Below are 15,018 nucleotides of genomic sequence, written 5' to 3'. Positions count from 1 at the left end.
TTTGGTTAAAAGGGCCTAGCTTAGCTTAGCCTGGGTTGTGATAAAAAGCAGGGTGTACAGGTCTTTTATGTGAAGTCCTGTGCTCTGATCAGAGTTGTGTTTAATACTGGCCCATAAGTCCACATAATTATAATTTGTAAGAGTCTTTAAGACGTCAGTAACTTTTAAATCTTACCTTGTGAAAAATGATTATGTCACCTGTGGACTTTGAAAATGGTTAGCAAACTGAGATAAAGGTGATAATCAAACTAAATAGTTCTCCATCCAAGTTTCATACTTACTGTGTTCCAACTATTCGTAATTTCCTACTCCATTTAATATGCTTTAATGAGCAGTGTTAATTCTGATAAATGAATGCTTCATGTAGACGTGTTGTACCGCAGGGAAAGGTGGATTACTTTTCTAATGTCGCCTTCTTACTCCATTCTGGCTTTCTCCCAGGCTCGCAGATGGGTCAGGGGCTGTGGAGAGTGGCCAGAAACCAGCAGCTACAGCAGCAAGGCTACAGTGAGCAAGGCTACCTCAGCAGAGAGCAGGGCAGGAGGATGGCTGCCAGCAGCATTGCCAACACCAGTCATCGCAAACAAGTCCAAGGGGGCATTGATATATATCATCTTTTGAAGACAAGGAAATCGAAAGAACAGGAAGGGTTCATTAATTTGGAAATGCTGCCTCCCGAGCTAAGCCTTACCATCTTGTCCTACCTGAATGCAACGGATCTCTGCTTAGCTTCCTGTGTTTGGCAGGACCTGGCCAATGACGAGCTTCTCTGGCAAGGGTAAGTTCAGCCCACCGTGTTTGATCCAGATAGCTCTAAGTAGAATCTTGCCTACAGGTTGTGGGTTTTTTGTTTTTTGTGTTTGTTTGTTTTGAGGGGGGGGGGGTTGGTGCTGCTTGTTAGCATAAACTTTACCTGGTGAATATTTCATCTACTTTTTATATTTTCTAACCACTATTTGTTCAATGAATTAGGCAAATATTAGAAAGCAAAGAGATACTCTACTTGCTGAAGTGAAAGGAGACTGTAGAAATTTCAGCAGCTCTTTTACCAGTTTAAATTTAAGCTATAAATCTAAGAACTTTTGGTGCAATAGAATCTATGGAACCTAAGTTACTCCTTAATAGATAGTATACATGAGTCATGAAAATGAAAGAATCGTTGAATCTTGGGTTTTCTAGCATTCTTTACCAAAGTTTATTTAAGTCTCATTATTTTAAAATGAAACTTCTGAACAGAGTAAAACATGTCTAAAAACAAGTTTTCTGAGACTTTAAAACCATTTTTTTCAATGAAAATCTATGGAGAGAATCAATTATCTAAATAGCCAAACTTTAGTAAAAATGTATTACCAACAACGACATTTTTAACTCGGGCTTCCCGATACTACAGAATTATAGTATTAATTATGTAGTTCATTTCTCAACCTTCAAATAACTAAAACTCATCAATATCATCTTGTTATTCTTCCCTTGTCTTGTCATAATGAAGTTACTGTGGAAGTGAGAGGAAATTCTATTAGTAATGTTTAAAGTATAGTTATTAATTTTTAATTGTTCAGTGTAAGAGGAAAGTAAAGTACTTTAAAACTGGCTCACTTTTATTTATAACCTCTTTTCTACACTTTAGTATTCCCATCAAACTTAATTTATGATCCTATATTTGAACTTTGTAGAAGAGTTTATTTTTGTACTTATATGAACTCAATCAGAATGTAGTTTTCATTTGGGATTTAAATTTGGATTGTTCATATTTAAAAGAAATGCTTCCTTTAGTGTTAACCACATAATTATGCCTATATATCTGACGCTTGGATTTTTTTTTTTCTTAGTGATAAATTAAAGGCTAGCTTAGTTTTTTGTTTTTTTAATTTGGATGTTGAGAGGTTCTGTTGCTTTCACGTAGCTTAGTAATAAAATCAAAAGCATGGTACTAGATTAAAGAGACTGCTAAAATAGTGATAATTTTCTAAACAAGTTACTAAACTCATTGTTATGAGATCAGTGATTTCATTTGGATGGTAAAAATAATGCAAGGATATAAATTAACTATTAAGAAGATATTCCCATATAAAATTAGATATTTTACCCACTCTCCTCAGAAATTTTGATGTTACAGGCTGAGATGGTAACTTTCTTGTTTTCTTGTAAGCTGTGTGTGTGAGAAAAGAGGGAAGTTTGAGCCAGAAATCAATGATGAATATCAGAAAGTGAAAATATGGTATACATCCAGAATTTCCAGGCATTGTAATAAGATGAAACGTTAGCTTTCAAATAACAACCAGGAGCTAATGCCTCAAACAGAGTTGGAAACAGGTATACCAGTGTCTAGAAACAGTGTGTTTTGAGGTATGAACCATTAGCATTTTAAGTGTTACAGATTTTGTAAACAATCATATATAGTTGTGATAGAAAACAAACAGCGTTTTGAAGCAGTATCTTAAAAACTGCTAAGCTTAATGTTGCAACTTTTCATTTAAGTATTGAAGTTATAGCATTACAATTTCTCCCTCTGCCCAGCAACCTTCCTCCTTCCACCAATTCAGTTATATTTCGCAATAGAGCACATAGTTGCTTAATTCTGTTTAAACTCTTGGTTAAGACTGCAAACTCAGGAGTAAGCTCCTTGGATTCAGATCAAGCTGTGTTTCCTTGGGCAGCTTTTTTATGGTGTCTGTTTCTTTATCTGTAGCACCAAATCATGGGATTGTTGTAAAGACTGAGCAAGTTAATACTATTAAAATGCTTTAAATAGTGCCTGGCATCTAGTAAGCACTTGGTAAATGTTGGCTATCATCATCATCATCATCATTATTTATGTTTAACTTCAGTAGGACTCACAGATATTACTAATCTTTGTAACTCACATTTACTAAGTGCTGTCAAAATTGCTAAATTGAAGGCATTTGTCTATCTTACTCTGGTAAACAAATAAAACAAGTATAAAAGTAAACATTTTAGACTTTAGAGCTGTAAAATCCAATTTTATATTATTTCATATCACTATTTTATCATACATATACATGTTTAACTTAGAAGAATTCAATATGGTCATGTTTTCTCATCCGATTTTATCTTACTTACAGGTTGTGTAAATCCACTTGGGGTCACTGTTCCATATACAATAAGAACCCACCTCTAGGATTTTCTTTTAGAAAATTGTACATGCAGCTGGATGAAGGCAGCCTCACCTTTAATGCCAACCCAGATGAGGTAAGTGAAGAATTTGAATATTTGTGACAGTTGAACTTTATTGTTATCTTGCGGCAGCTTTCCAACATAATGAACTTGCAAGTAAATTACAAGTCACTGAACATGACTTTTCAATCACTGCAAAGCCCGGTATTTGAAGTTATTGCTGTGTGACTTAGTCATTTCTTTTTACCTTACCATGTCATGTTCTAACCTTGCTGCCGGCTCACTTTGTATGGCAGCTTCCATGACATATACGCAGCCCTCCACTGGACTTGGTTGAGATACTACTACATTATAAGTCAAGAGCACAAAATATGTTCATCAAACTTTATCTGCAGCATTTACTTTGTTTCATCATGTCCATTTAGTAACAATGCTATTTTTATCAGAGATAATCACAAAGGACATTTTTCTAGCTTGTGACACATCAAAATGTCTTTAAATAATGCCTTTAACAATCTAATACATAATGGCATAGAAACAACTTATAGATTCTGTTATAAAACTGAATAATTTTGCATTAATTCTTTAATTCTTTTTTTCTTAAGACAATAAGCAAACACAAATAGAGAGCAGAGAGAGTGGGAGAAGCAAAAAGAACTGTTTGAAATTAACTAATTATTTAATTATTTCTTAACATAATATATGAGTGATCAAAATGTGAAGACAGTTCTTTCTCTGATTCCCCCTCACCCCTGTTCTTATTTTAATATATTCTGGAAAGGTTCAGAGTTTCAGAAATGTTTAAGTATCTACTAGACGTATTCTTAGAAATCTAATAGAAATTATGTAACACTCAGAACTAATACTTATGGGTCGATCATTTTCTATGGAAAAATTTATCTGGCAGTTATTTTAATTTATTTAATTTTCAAAAACCAACTTTCTTCATTTGTTGTAGAGGTATTAAGGACTCCCTAGTTACCTTAATATTAATATTCTTTTATTAATATTAATTAATATTAAAGAGCTACTGATCTTATAAATATGCACATAATAATACAAATGACATTTTGAAATTAAATTGACTTTTGCTTATTATATATGATTTCTCTGTTAAATTTTTCTTGTACATGAATAAAAATATAACACTGCTACAAAGGTTTACTAATACATATACATCATCAGTTAAGTCTTAGCCCAAATACAGCAAAGTATATATGTTATAAAGCAGATATGTTATAAGTAACAAATATGTTATATTTGTTCTCTTTCACCAGTTTTTACTTTCAGTGAATAGAAGACTGATACTTTTAATGAAAGTAGAATGATTTATAAGAAGTTAAAGTTCAAATTACAGATTTGAAACCAATATAATGTGGATGTTGCTAATTAAAACAGTTCATATGACTAGCAGTATAATAAGAAATATTTTGCATCAGTATCTTGAGTTAATTGAATGATGATTACTGGAGAAGAACTGGGGCAGGGTAATACAATGTTTTACTCCAGATACGCAGGAATCAGGAAAGGCAGCTATTATTACATGCCCTGTCTTATGCCCAGTTTATCAAGGCATACTGGCTCCAGTCATGAATTAACACCAGTGTTGAGTAAAACTGTCATCTTCAATTCATATCACTTGCAAATGTTACGTTCTAAGGAAAGTGTAACTTGGTAAGTACTGAGTTATAGATTTTCAAAGTCAGACAAGTTGGATGTGATTGCTCATATTGATTATGGTAAGTAGTCGTTCCTCACTAAAAGAGTACCAATTATTAAACAAGTTATAAAACATCCTTATTATGCAAAGATGAAACTGTAGATAGGCCCTTCTATACTAGAATATGATATGGGTAGTTTTAAATATCTAAATTGGAAAAGCTAGATGTCAAAATATGTTTCCATCTTTGCAGCTACATATATCAGACTATAGAGTTCTTGTTACACCTCCTCTAGAGTGTTTGGGCGGGGGGCCAGAGAAAAGAGGCAAAATTAAAGTCCTCTTTTTATCTGACAAAAAAATATTTAAAAATTTAAGTCAAATCTTTACTTAAAGAGGGGATTCAATTTACTAATTAAAATAAGATTTTTAGATCTTCAGATTTTTACTTATCCATCCTACCTACCATTGTTATTGAGAGTTGGCTGTATTTTTTTCTTTACTCCCTGGCCTGATTCAGGGATATCCTGGAGCATTCCAGAAGTATTGAATTTACTGTTCTGAAAGGGGCACATACTGCTGCCAGGCGGCATGGAACTGAACCATTCAAAGTGACTTTTGGTTCCAGAATTCTGCTTCTATGCTTTTATGGACATCAGTAACTCAGCAAGCAGCTGTCGCCTAATAACAAAATAGAATTCTCTCTTTATCAGAATATACTTAGGACATAAATAAGCATGGAAGGACATTGAAATACACTTGTAGGTGCAGGGAAATGAGGAGAAGTATTTTGATAACTATTCCACACTTGCTCTCATTGACTAATAAATAATCAGTATCAATTTGGTTGTTTACCCAACCAAAATATAATTGAAAGATTATCCTAATAGGTGTTTTTATATAGAACTTACCTACAATGAGTCATACATACTTTAGCCAGGTCTTAGAATGACTCTTGCCATGACTTTTTAGTGCTAGCAATCAGGAAGTACTTTATGGAGGTTGATTTTTTTTTCCCCCTTCACTGGAGCACTGTCATCAGATGTGTTATTTGGGTTCATTTAAGCCTGAGAAGTAAATTATTTTTGATGATATGTTTAAATGTAAGTGGTGTTTATTGTAAGTACCTGAGATTAAGATGTATATAATTGTTCAGCATTGTAACAAGTCTACTTTTCCATAATTTCTAGTTCTGTACTTAACATTTTGATAGCAAGCATCATTAAAATATTATAAAAATAAGAATACTTACAGCCACAGGGAACGAGATTCTCCAAAGGACATCGTTCATGTCACGGATATGGGTAACCAAACTCCACAGCAGCTGCTGGCAGTGGCTTATGGGGTGGGGGAGAACTTCCGCACAGTTTGTGGTACGATTGTCTAGCACGCTGCTGTTATATGCATGACATTGTGATCTCAGCTGTATGTAAAGTCTTGATCTTATGCATGAGCTTGTGTACTTGTGGCAGGTGACCACATTCTAGTAAAGGAATGTGCTAAAAACCATCTGTTTACATTAGGCTGTATTTCCCCTGCATGTACAAGTTACGTGTGTGATTTTATTCCACAGCAGTATTATAATAAAGTAATTTTACTTATCAGCCAGTAAGCTATATTCCCTGTGCTCCATTTAGTATTAAACTTTTTCTTGACATAGTTATTTTTAAAACTAGAGCTTCTGAAATTGGTAGTGAATGTGGTTTAACTTTATATTATAGGTTTATTTTTATTCATATTTCTATAAATATGTTTATAAATTTTAAAAATGATATCCTCATTGGGGTCAGGTAAAAGAAGTCTTTTTTAAAACTATGTAAGCACATTTTTCCTGTGTTCATATAGAAAGACCCGTATGCATTCTATTAGATTGATCTGGAATAGAATCTATTAGAAGAAACATTTTAAATTTGACCTAAACATATGTTTTTAGATGGAAATGTATGCACGAACTATTTTTGAGTTATCATCTTCTTTTTGTTGTTGGACCAGCTAAAATATAAACAGGAAATTTGGAGTTCTCCATTATAGAAAAGAACTCAGGTGTTTATACTCAGATTTTACAATATCTCGTATATTAAATCTTACTTTTTGCTCCAGTATACAGCAGAAAAATGTTCATTGCCATTACTTCATAGCATAGAAACAATGATGAAAAATAACTTTCGTTCCTGGAGATACAAAACCCTGATATCATCAGAATTTACACATTTCCCAAATGTATTCTTTGTAATAATTATTCCACAGGATAATGGACCTAGTCAAAGGATTTCCCAAGTCTAATAAATTTGACCATGATAGGTTGTGATTAGTTGGCTTATTTACAGAATAACTTGTCAAAGCCTGTAATATACTGATGCACATTGTGAATATCTAAGAGGAGGGTATTGTATGCAGTATTATGCAGTTTTATTTGACATAGTGTCTTTTTGGCAGGTGGGCGGGGTGGGGGGAGTATAAAGTAACATTCCAGGGAACACATTCTGAGATACACTAGTGTAGATTATCTGCAGTCTTTCTATGTGTAAATGAATATGTGTTCTTAAATGAATAGATACCTGGCTTGAATGATTGAAATATCCTGTTGTTCACTGACAGCTATCTGATGTTTATTTTACCTGTAATCTTCTTTTTATTGAAAGTCTATGGATCTATAATTATTTGTTCTCTTTCCTTTGGTCTGAGAGTATCAATTACAAAAAAATAAAATAAAACAGAGTTGAGTCTTGACAACCAAGACTCTTCTGTCTGTATTCTGTCTGTTCTGTATTTTGATTGTAGTCTAACATGTTAAGGAAAACGTTAGTTTGGAAAGTAAGAGTAGGATGACAAACCTGATAACAATATTGTATTCAAGTAACTACATGTAGACATTGATTAAGTATCTGTGTCAAATAACTTGGAACAGATCATTCATCATTATATCCTTGGTATCTCGTTCTCTACACTAACTCTATTAAGTCTCCTGCAACACAGGAGTATTCCCAGGGAAGGTTGACAGGCCGCTAGATGCTTTTTAGTTCGGCAAACGTACTGCCTTTTGAGGTTTTATCCTTAGTTCTACAGGTCTAGAAATTTGACTTTATCTTTCCACTGAAATTAGATCAGTCTCTCAGGAATAAACTTCAGCTGTAGATAGTAGAACCTGAGCCAGGTTGACAATAAAATGGGTATACTTTGAACAGTGCCTCATAGCATGAAGAAAGAGAGAATGCCTAAGTTCTTAGCTAATATTATAAACTAAAATATATCTAGGACCTAAATGTAAGGCCAGACATTATAAACTCCTGGAGGAAAACATAGGCAGAACACTCTATGACATAAATCACAGCAAGATCCTTTTTGACTCACCTCCTAGAGAAGTGGATATAAAACCAAAAATAAACAAATGGGACCTAATCAAACTTAAAAGCTTTTACACAGCAAAGGAAACCATAAACAAGATGAAAAGACAACACGCACAATGGGAGAAAATATTTGCAAATGAAGCAACTGACAAAGGATTAATCTCCAAAATATACAAGCAGCTCATGCAGCTCAATATCAAAAAAACAAACAACCCAATCCAAAAATGGGTAGAAGACCTAACTAGACATTTCTCCAAAGAAGATAAACAGATTGCCAACAAACACATGAAAAGATGCTCAACATCACTAATCATTAGAGAAATGCAAATCAAAACTACAATGAGGTATCACCTCACACCGGTCAGAATGGCCATCATCAAAAAATCTACAAACAATAAATGCTGGAAAGGGTGTGGAGAAAAGGGAACCCTCTTGGCACTGTTGGTGGGAATGTATATTGATACAGCCACTATGGAGAACAGTATGGAGGTTCCTTAAAAAACTAAAAATAGAACTACCATACGACCCAGCAATCCCACTACTGGGCATGTACCCTGAGAAAACCATAATTCAAAAAGAGTCATGCACCACAGTGTTCATTGCAGCTCTATTTACAATAGCCAGGACATAGAAGCAACCTAAGTGTCCATCGACAGATGAATGGATAAAGAAGATGTGGCACATATATACAATGGAATATTACTCAGCCATAAAAAGAGAAGAAATTGAGTTATTTGTAGCAAGGTGGATGGACCTAGAGACTGTCATACAGAGTGAAGTAAGTCAGAAAGAGAAAAACAAATACCATATGCTAACACATATATATGGAATCTAAAAAAAAAAGGTTCTGAAGAACTTAGGGACAGGACAAGAATAAAGACACAGACATAGAGAATGGACTTGAGGACACGGGGAGGGGGAAGGGTAAGCTGGAACGAAGTGAGAGAGTAGCAAGGACTTATTATATACACTACCAAATGTAAAATAGCTAGCTAGTGGGAAGCAGCCGCATAGCACAGGGAGATCAGCTTGGTGCTTTGTATCCACCTAGAGGGGTGGGAGGGAGAGGCAAGAAGGAGATATGGGGATGTATGTATATGTATATAACTGATTCACTTCGTTATACAGCAGAAACTAACACACCATTGTAAAGCAATTATACTCCAATAAAGATGTTTAAAAAATAAAAAGAAAATAAAAAATATATAGGAATAATTGGGTCCTCAGTGCCCTGCACTAGGCTGCTCCTTTCAGTATGATCTGCTGCTTATAGTACCCACCTTCCCTGTATGTTTCATCTAGGGTGTTTTTGGCTTGAAAGAACAATGAACCTAATAATGGCTTAAACCATATAAATTTATTTACTTCAGAAGACACCCAGAATGGGTATCCCAGAGTTATTTCAGTGATACAGTGATTCATGGGACCTCAGTGTGTTGACTTTTGCCCTCTCTTGATAACAAAGTAGCTGCCACTACTCAAGATATCACATTGTCATATGAAAGTACCCTCAGCACAAAGAAAGGGGGCAAACTCCCTCCTCAAATTCCTTATGCTTATTAGAGAGAAAAAAATCTTTTCGAGAGCCTTCAGTTCACGAGAACTGAATCACATGAACACCCGTAGACCAGTAGAGAACAGAATAGAAAGGGTTATGTGATTGGCTTAGACTTAACATGATTTAGCAACTGTGGCTGAGATGCTAGAAGCAGTAAAGGAGCGAAACGGCCTTTGGGAAGGCATCCAAGCATCTGCACCACTATTTTCACTAGTGAGCCACTTGAAAAATTTGTGATTTTCCTTCGCTTATTTCTGGGGCTCTGCTGGTGTAGAGACCTTAATACTCAAGGCAGGAATACTGACACCAGTCACAACAATTCAAACTGCTTGCGGAGGCTACCTTCTTGCCATTTTAGTCCTCCTGCCACTGAGGAAACAGACCAAAAGGAAAAAATTAAAAAGGTATGAGGGTAGATAATTATGTTGTGGTTGAAGTGACTGAGCCTGATTACCAGAAGGAAATAGTTACTGCTACCCAGTGTGGAAAAACAAAAGGATATAAGTGGAACTCAGGAGATGTCTAGAGTTCTTCTAATTCCATTATATTCAATTGTGAAAGTTATTTTTGAAAAATCACAGTAGTCCTGTAGGGGCAGTGTTTAAATCCCATCACTTAACACTCCTCACTAGATAAAGAACCTCGACCAGCTGAGAGGCTGGCTTCATTCCTCAGGAGCTAAATATAGATTATCCCAAGCTAATCATGTCACTTCCATTCCCCTTGGCTTCCATGACATCCATGTAATCCAGTTCTGACCTATGACACAGACCCTGTGACAAAAGAGTACTGTATATGCACACGCACAGTCCTGGACATCGGTATATAAGGATGCGGTGACAGGAACACCTGCGGCCACCTTGAAGCCATGCAGGTTGTTAACAACACACCAAGAATAGCACATTGGAAGGAAAGAATTGGGTCCCGTGATGCCATGTGTGAACCTAAAAACCTGGAGCCTTAGTAGTTTGGGATTCCTTATACAAGGTAATAAATCCCTGTACTTTTTGTGAATGGAGGTTCCTATGTTTGTAATCAAGACATCCTAACGCTGCATCATCATATCATATCATCATCACTGCTGTTACCCAAACTCATAGGAGTTTGATGTGAAATCCTGAACAAAAATTTGTTCATAAAAATAAGCATTGCTAATTCTCATTAGCAAGTTAATTTTATCTCCAGTTTGCTGATGAGAGTTTAGAGTAAAAAGAGCTAGTTGACAATGAGAGGAGTCCCTCACCAAATATAGCTTCTCCTCTATAAAGATGATTTACCCCGAAGACCTAAAACACTCACATTCATTGGCAAAGTCCCTTTACCTTGATCATCCTTAGCGTCAAAGGGCAAAATTATGCCTCTTAGACACTGAATATTATCCTCTCAATAAGTTAATAACCTTCAACCAGGTACAGCTGGTCAAGTCATACTAAACTAGAGGCCATTAACTCTCTTCAGGGCAACATGATGTATGTGTGGGTGTATATGGATGCATGTTTCTGTCTGTTTCAATCTGATCTGTCATGTGTTGGTTTTATGATTAAGAAGAAAACTTTCTCCTGTGTCTATGAGGTCAACTTTATTTTACACTCTGCCCTGACCATACTATATCTGTGGTCACCCTCCCTTACCCTTCCTTGTCTGCAAGAGGCATTCCAGCATGTGGTTTAGAATCAGTCCATAGAAGGACATTAGTAGACTCAGTGTAAACCTTTCAGAAGCTTCAAAGAGAATCAGTTTCCCAGGCTGCTTGCTAGTCTGTATCTAATTGAAAAAGATTCAGGCCTGGAGTATTCCATATTTTATTCATCACTCAAACCACCTGATGGGTTTTGGTTTTGTTTTCCTAAGTATGTTATAGGAAATACGAATCTGCTACCTCATTTAAGTGTAAATTGTCTGGGGTAAAAGCATACTGAAATTAGTGCACAATGTACTGATCTAGGACTTTGGACTAGAGGAAAGAATAAAATTAGAATATTTGAATTGTAATATCTTAGCACCACAACACTCATACTACAAATTTAAAAATGTGAAATGCTAAAATGAGCAAGATTTTTTCTTTGTATGAATTTTGTTACAAATTTAGATAAGTGTACCTAGAGACTTTGCAGTATTGTATTAATATTTTAAGTACATTTCAAAGAAAAATCTGTTTGCCTTTTGTTTCCTTACTTTACCCTCTCTGACCACCTTGACACCTCTACCATGTTCTTCTTTATCTGATGTGACCACATTTTCAGTGAAACTTGACATCACTTTCTAGATTTAAGTTCTCAGCTTTAATGTCCAAGGTAGTTGTCTCTCCTACATCTCTTTCCTGAATTTGAAATTGCTGCTACCAGTGTCACAATGAGTGCTTTTTCAGTAATTGAAAAGACAATATTTCCTCAATTATTGGATGTCATCACTTGTACAGCATCCATCAATTTAATTACAGCTTTGAAATATGGAAGTTAGAAGGAAACACTACATTAAATGCAACTTTTTGACCAACTAATTGTAGTGTACATTTATCCATAAGATTATGTAACCTTTTTTTCTTTCATATCAAAGTTTTTAGAGATGCCTTCTTTATAATCAAAGTCTTGACATCTTTCTGAATCACTTATCAGCAGTTAAATATATCATTAGAGTGACATGTTGCTTTTTATTTTTGGAATGGTTACTTCGACCTTTGGGGGTTTGTAATTTGAGGCATTTACAGTGTACTGGTCCAACTCATAGGTTTTTATGTTATTTTTTTCTTATGTTATTATTTTCTTTTTTTTCCCCTATTTGAATTATATAATCCTTACAAATTTACAGCTTCTCTTGAAAGTCATCTGGAAGCTTTATACAGAGAGATTCAAATATTCATTCAACAAATACTTATTAAGTATCTCTCCACTTGCTAGTTATATGACTTTGACCTTGGGCAAATTATTTACACTCTCCGTGCTTCAGTTTCCCCATCTCTAAAATGGGGACAATAGGGGAATTCCCCGGCAGTCCAGTGGTTAGGACTCTGAGCTCTCACTGCCAAGAGCCCAGGTTCAATCCCTGGTCGGGAACTAAGATCCCACCAGCTGCACGGCGTGACCAAAAAAAAAAAAGGGGGGGACAATAATAGTACCTATATCATGGTAGTGTTGTGAAAATTTAATGAAATTATATGTGTTAAATGCTTAGTGCTTCTAAGTGCTCACTAAAATGTAGTCTTGTATTTATACTAGAAGTAGAGCTCCACACACCACACACAGGAGAAGGCACTGCTCTAGGCTTGGAGGTTCTTCCTCTCCTGGAACTTTTGGATTGTAGTAAATAAATATTTGACACTTGAGTAATGGTCCTTCATGAAGTATGTATCAGTCACACCAACATCTTCTAGCTTTAGATGGTGACACACTTTGCCTTTAATTTCATTTTCTGACATGTGATGAGCAATCTTTGCATATACAATAACGTTTTGGTTCAGTGGTACTGCTTGGTTTAATCTTTTTGAAGACATTTTAAGCAATAAATCGAGGTCCAAAATTATGTTCAAGTTAAAATGTGTCTTGGCTGAAATGGTGGTAGGATGAACAGATACTTTAATTACATGAAGAAATATGCACATGTGTTGGCAGTGAAACTACCATTTAAATCCCAGCCTCTCTGCTTGTCTACTGTTAAGATTTGGGCTTTTAAAAAAATTTTAAATGTTAACCTCCTTTTGAAAGTATATGTTCTCAGTTAGGAGAACACTTAAAAAGGATTTTGTTTATTTAAAAATTGATTCAGAGCTGTTAAAACATACTTATAAATGTACATTCTAGAATTTAGGTAATATGATAAAATTGTAATTTTTATTTATTTATCAAAGTAGAGTTAGTCATTTAAATAGCCATATATGTATGTATGTATGTGTATATCTATAAATGCACATATTGCAAATGCAATATTTGTGTGTGATTTTTATGAAGTGGGAATTCTAAACTAACATTAGTGCTCAAATGTGTCACTTTATCATTAGTTTGAAGTGTTATTTATCATACCTTAACCTAATAGAGTTTCATCTCCATACTTTGATTAGGATGCTGTGTTTTTCTAATTTACAGACAGATTAGAGATGGGGCTTTTTCTAGAAGCTTACATCACCTACCAGCAATTGTCAATACTAATTGCAGTAATGACTGCTATATTTAATTATTAGCAGTAATTTATCACAAGTAACAACATCTTCATGCAGTGATCTAGCCCAGTTATGGGTGTGACTTCTTGGAGACTGTGAGAACTCACAGGCATGGCTCGTTTTCTGTTTGAGGCTATTAGAACCAATTAATAGGGACTTTTTATTGTTATTTGAAACCTTAGATTATGAAGTTCATGTTATTTTGTCTGATGTCGTTGCTTTCTCTCCTATGAAAAAGAAGCAGAAAGATCTGTCCCACGCCTCTCCTCCATTTTTCCTGGACTCCATTAGAGATGATTTTCCATTTTTCTTTTGATTTTTTATTTTTGAACTATCCCTCCTTTTTGTGAGTTTCCCGTTGACATCTTCTAGCTACAAATAGTTTGGGGCGTATGTGTGACTGTTCTCAGCATTGTGCGCTTTCACGTACGGACAGCCTTCCATAAATTGTTCTTGGAAGCTGAAAGCCTTGCCAATTCAAACAGGTCCATGAATAAGCTGACTTCAGTCCATACTCATGATTTTTCATTATCCTCCAGATAGAATGTGGTGTTCTGACCAATTTCAGTAACTGAATCAGAGGGAACTGGCCACATGGGCCCTCTCTCTTCTCTCCACAACTGTCACTTCTCCATGTAAGTGTGGACAGCGTGTGCGCGCTGTTCCTCCCAGGGAACTGACAAGACTGAAATCTGCAGCTCAGATTTGAAGCTGACATCAACATTATCTTTACATATCTTTCCCAACGTTTATTACCCCCCTTTTCCTCTTAGTTATAAGTCACATAGAACCTTCCAGTGAATAGCCTAGTTGTGGGTACCTCAGTCAGAGGAAAGCATTACTTACTACTCTTATAAAATAATCTTTCTGTGTAGACAACTTAAAAAACTTGGGCATAGTTTTTGCTTTAGTTTTTTCAATCTAGTGACTAGATTAGGAATAATTAGAGTAAATTACCATGAATAAAATTACCACGAATAAAAGTATTGTGTGACATTTCTGAAGTTGTGTGCTGAAGGTCAGTGTTATATACATAGGAGAGTTGCATGGTAAAACTTAGTGGGCAGAATGAAATGAAATGACAGCGTAAAAACATAGATACCTAGTCTTAAACTTTCTCATTAAGTAATCTTCTGCATTTATTTCACTTCAGCTAAAAAGCAAG

At 35.2% G+C, this 15,018-nt stretch overlaps 1 protein-coding gene across 2 annotated transcripts in view; it reads left to right on the top strand.

Moving 5' to 3' along the window:
• Nucleotides 1-15,018, top strand: part of FBXO8 (F-box protein 8) — a 40,690-nt gene that overhangs the window by 13,942 nt on the left and 11,730 nt on the right. The window contains exons 2-3 of one of the 2 annotated variants that reach the window (XM_082403600.1): nucleotides 442-778; nucleotides 3,084-3,210. In XM_082403600.1, coding sequence (XP_082259726.1) covers nucleotides 450-778; nucleotides 3,084-3,210 — 456 coding nt within the window. In that variant the 5' untranslated portion in view covers nucleotides 442-449. Of the gene's footprint in view, nucleotides 1-441; nucleotides 779-3,083; nucleotides 3,211-6,073; nucleotides 6,100-15,018 lie in introns of those variants that run through there. The other variant, XM_082403601.1, reaches the window with a different exon arrangement.

This window comes from Balaenoptera borealis, assembly GCF_965194805.1.
Source record: "Balaenoptera borealis genome assembly, chromosome: 8".
Classification (NCBI taxonomy): Eukaryota; Metazoa; Chordata; class Mammalia; order Artiodactyla; family Balaenopteridae; genus Balaenoptera; species Balaenoptera borealis.
Note: the sequence above shows the minus strand (reverse complement) of the source record. Positions and strands in the feature narration are given on the sequence as shown.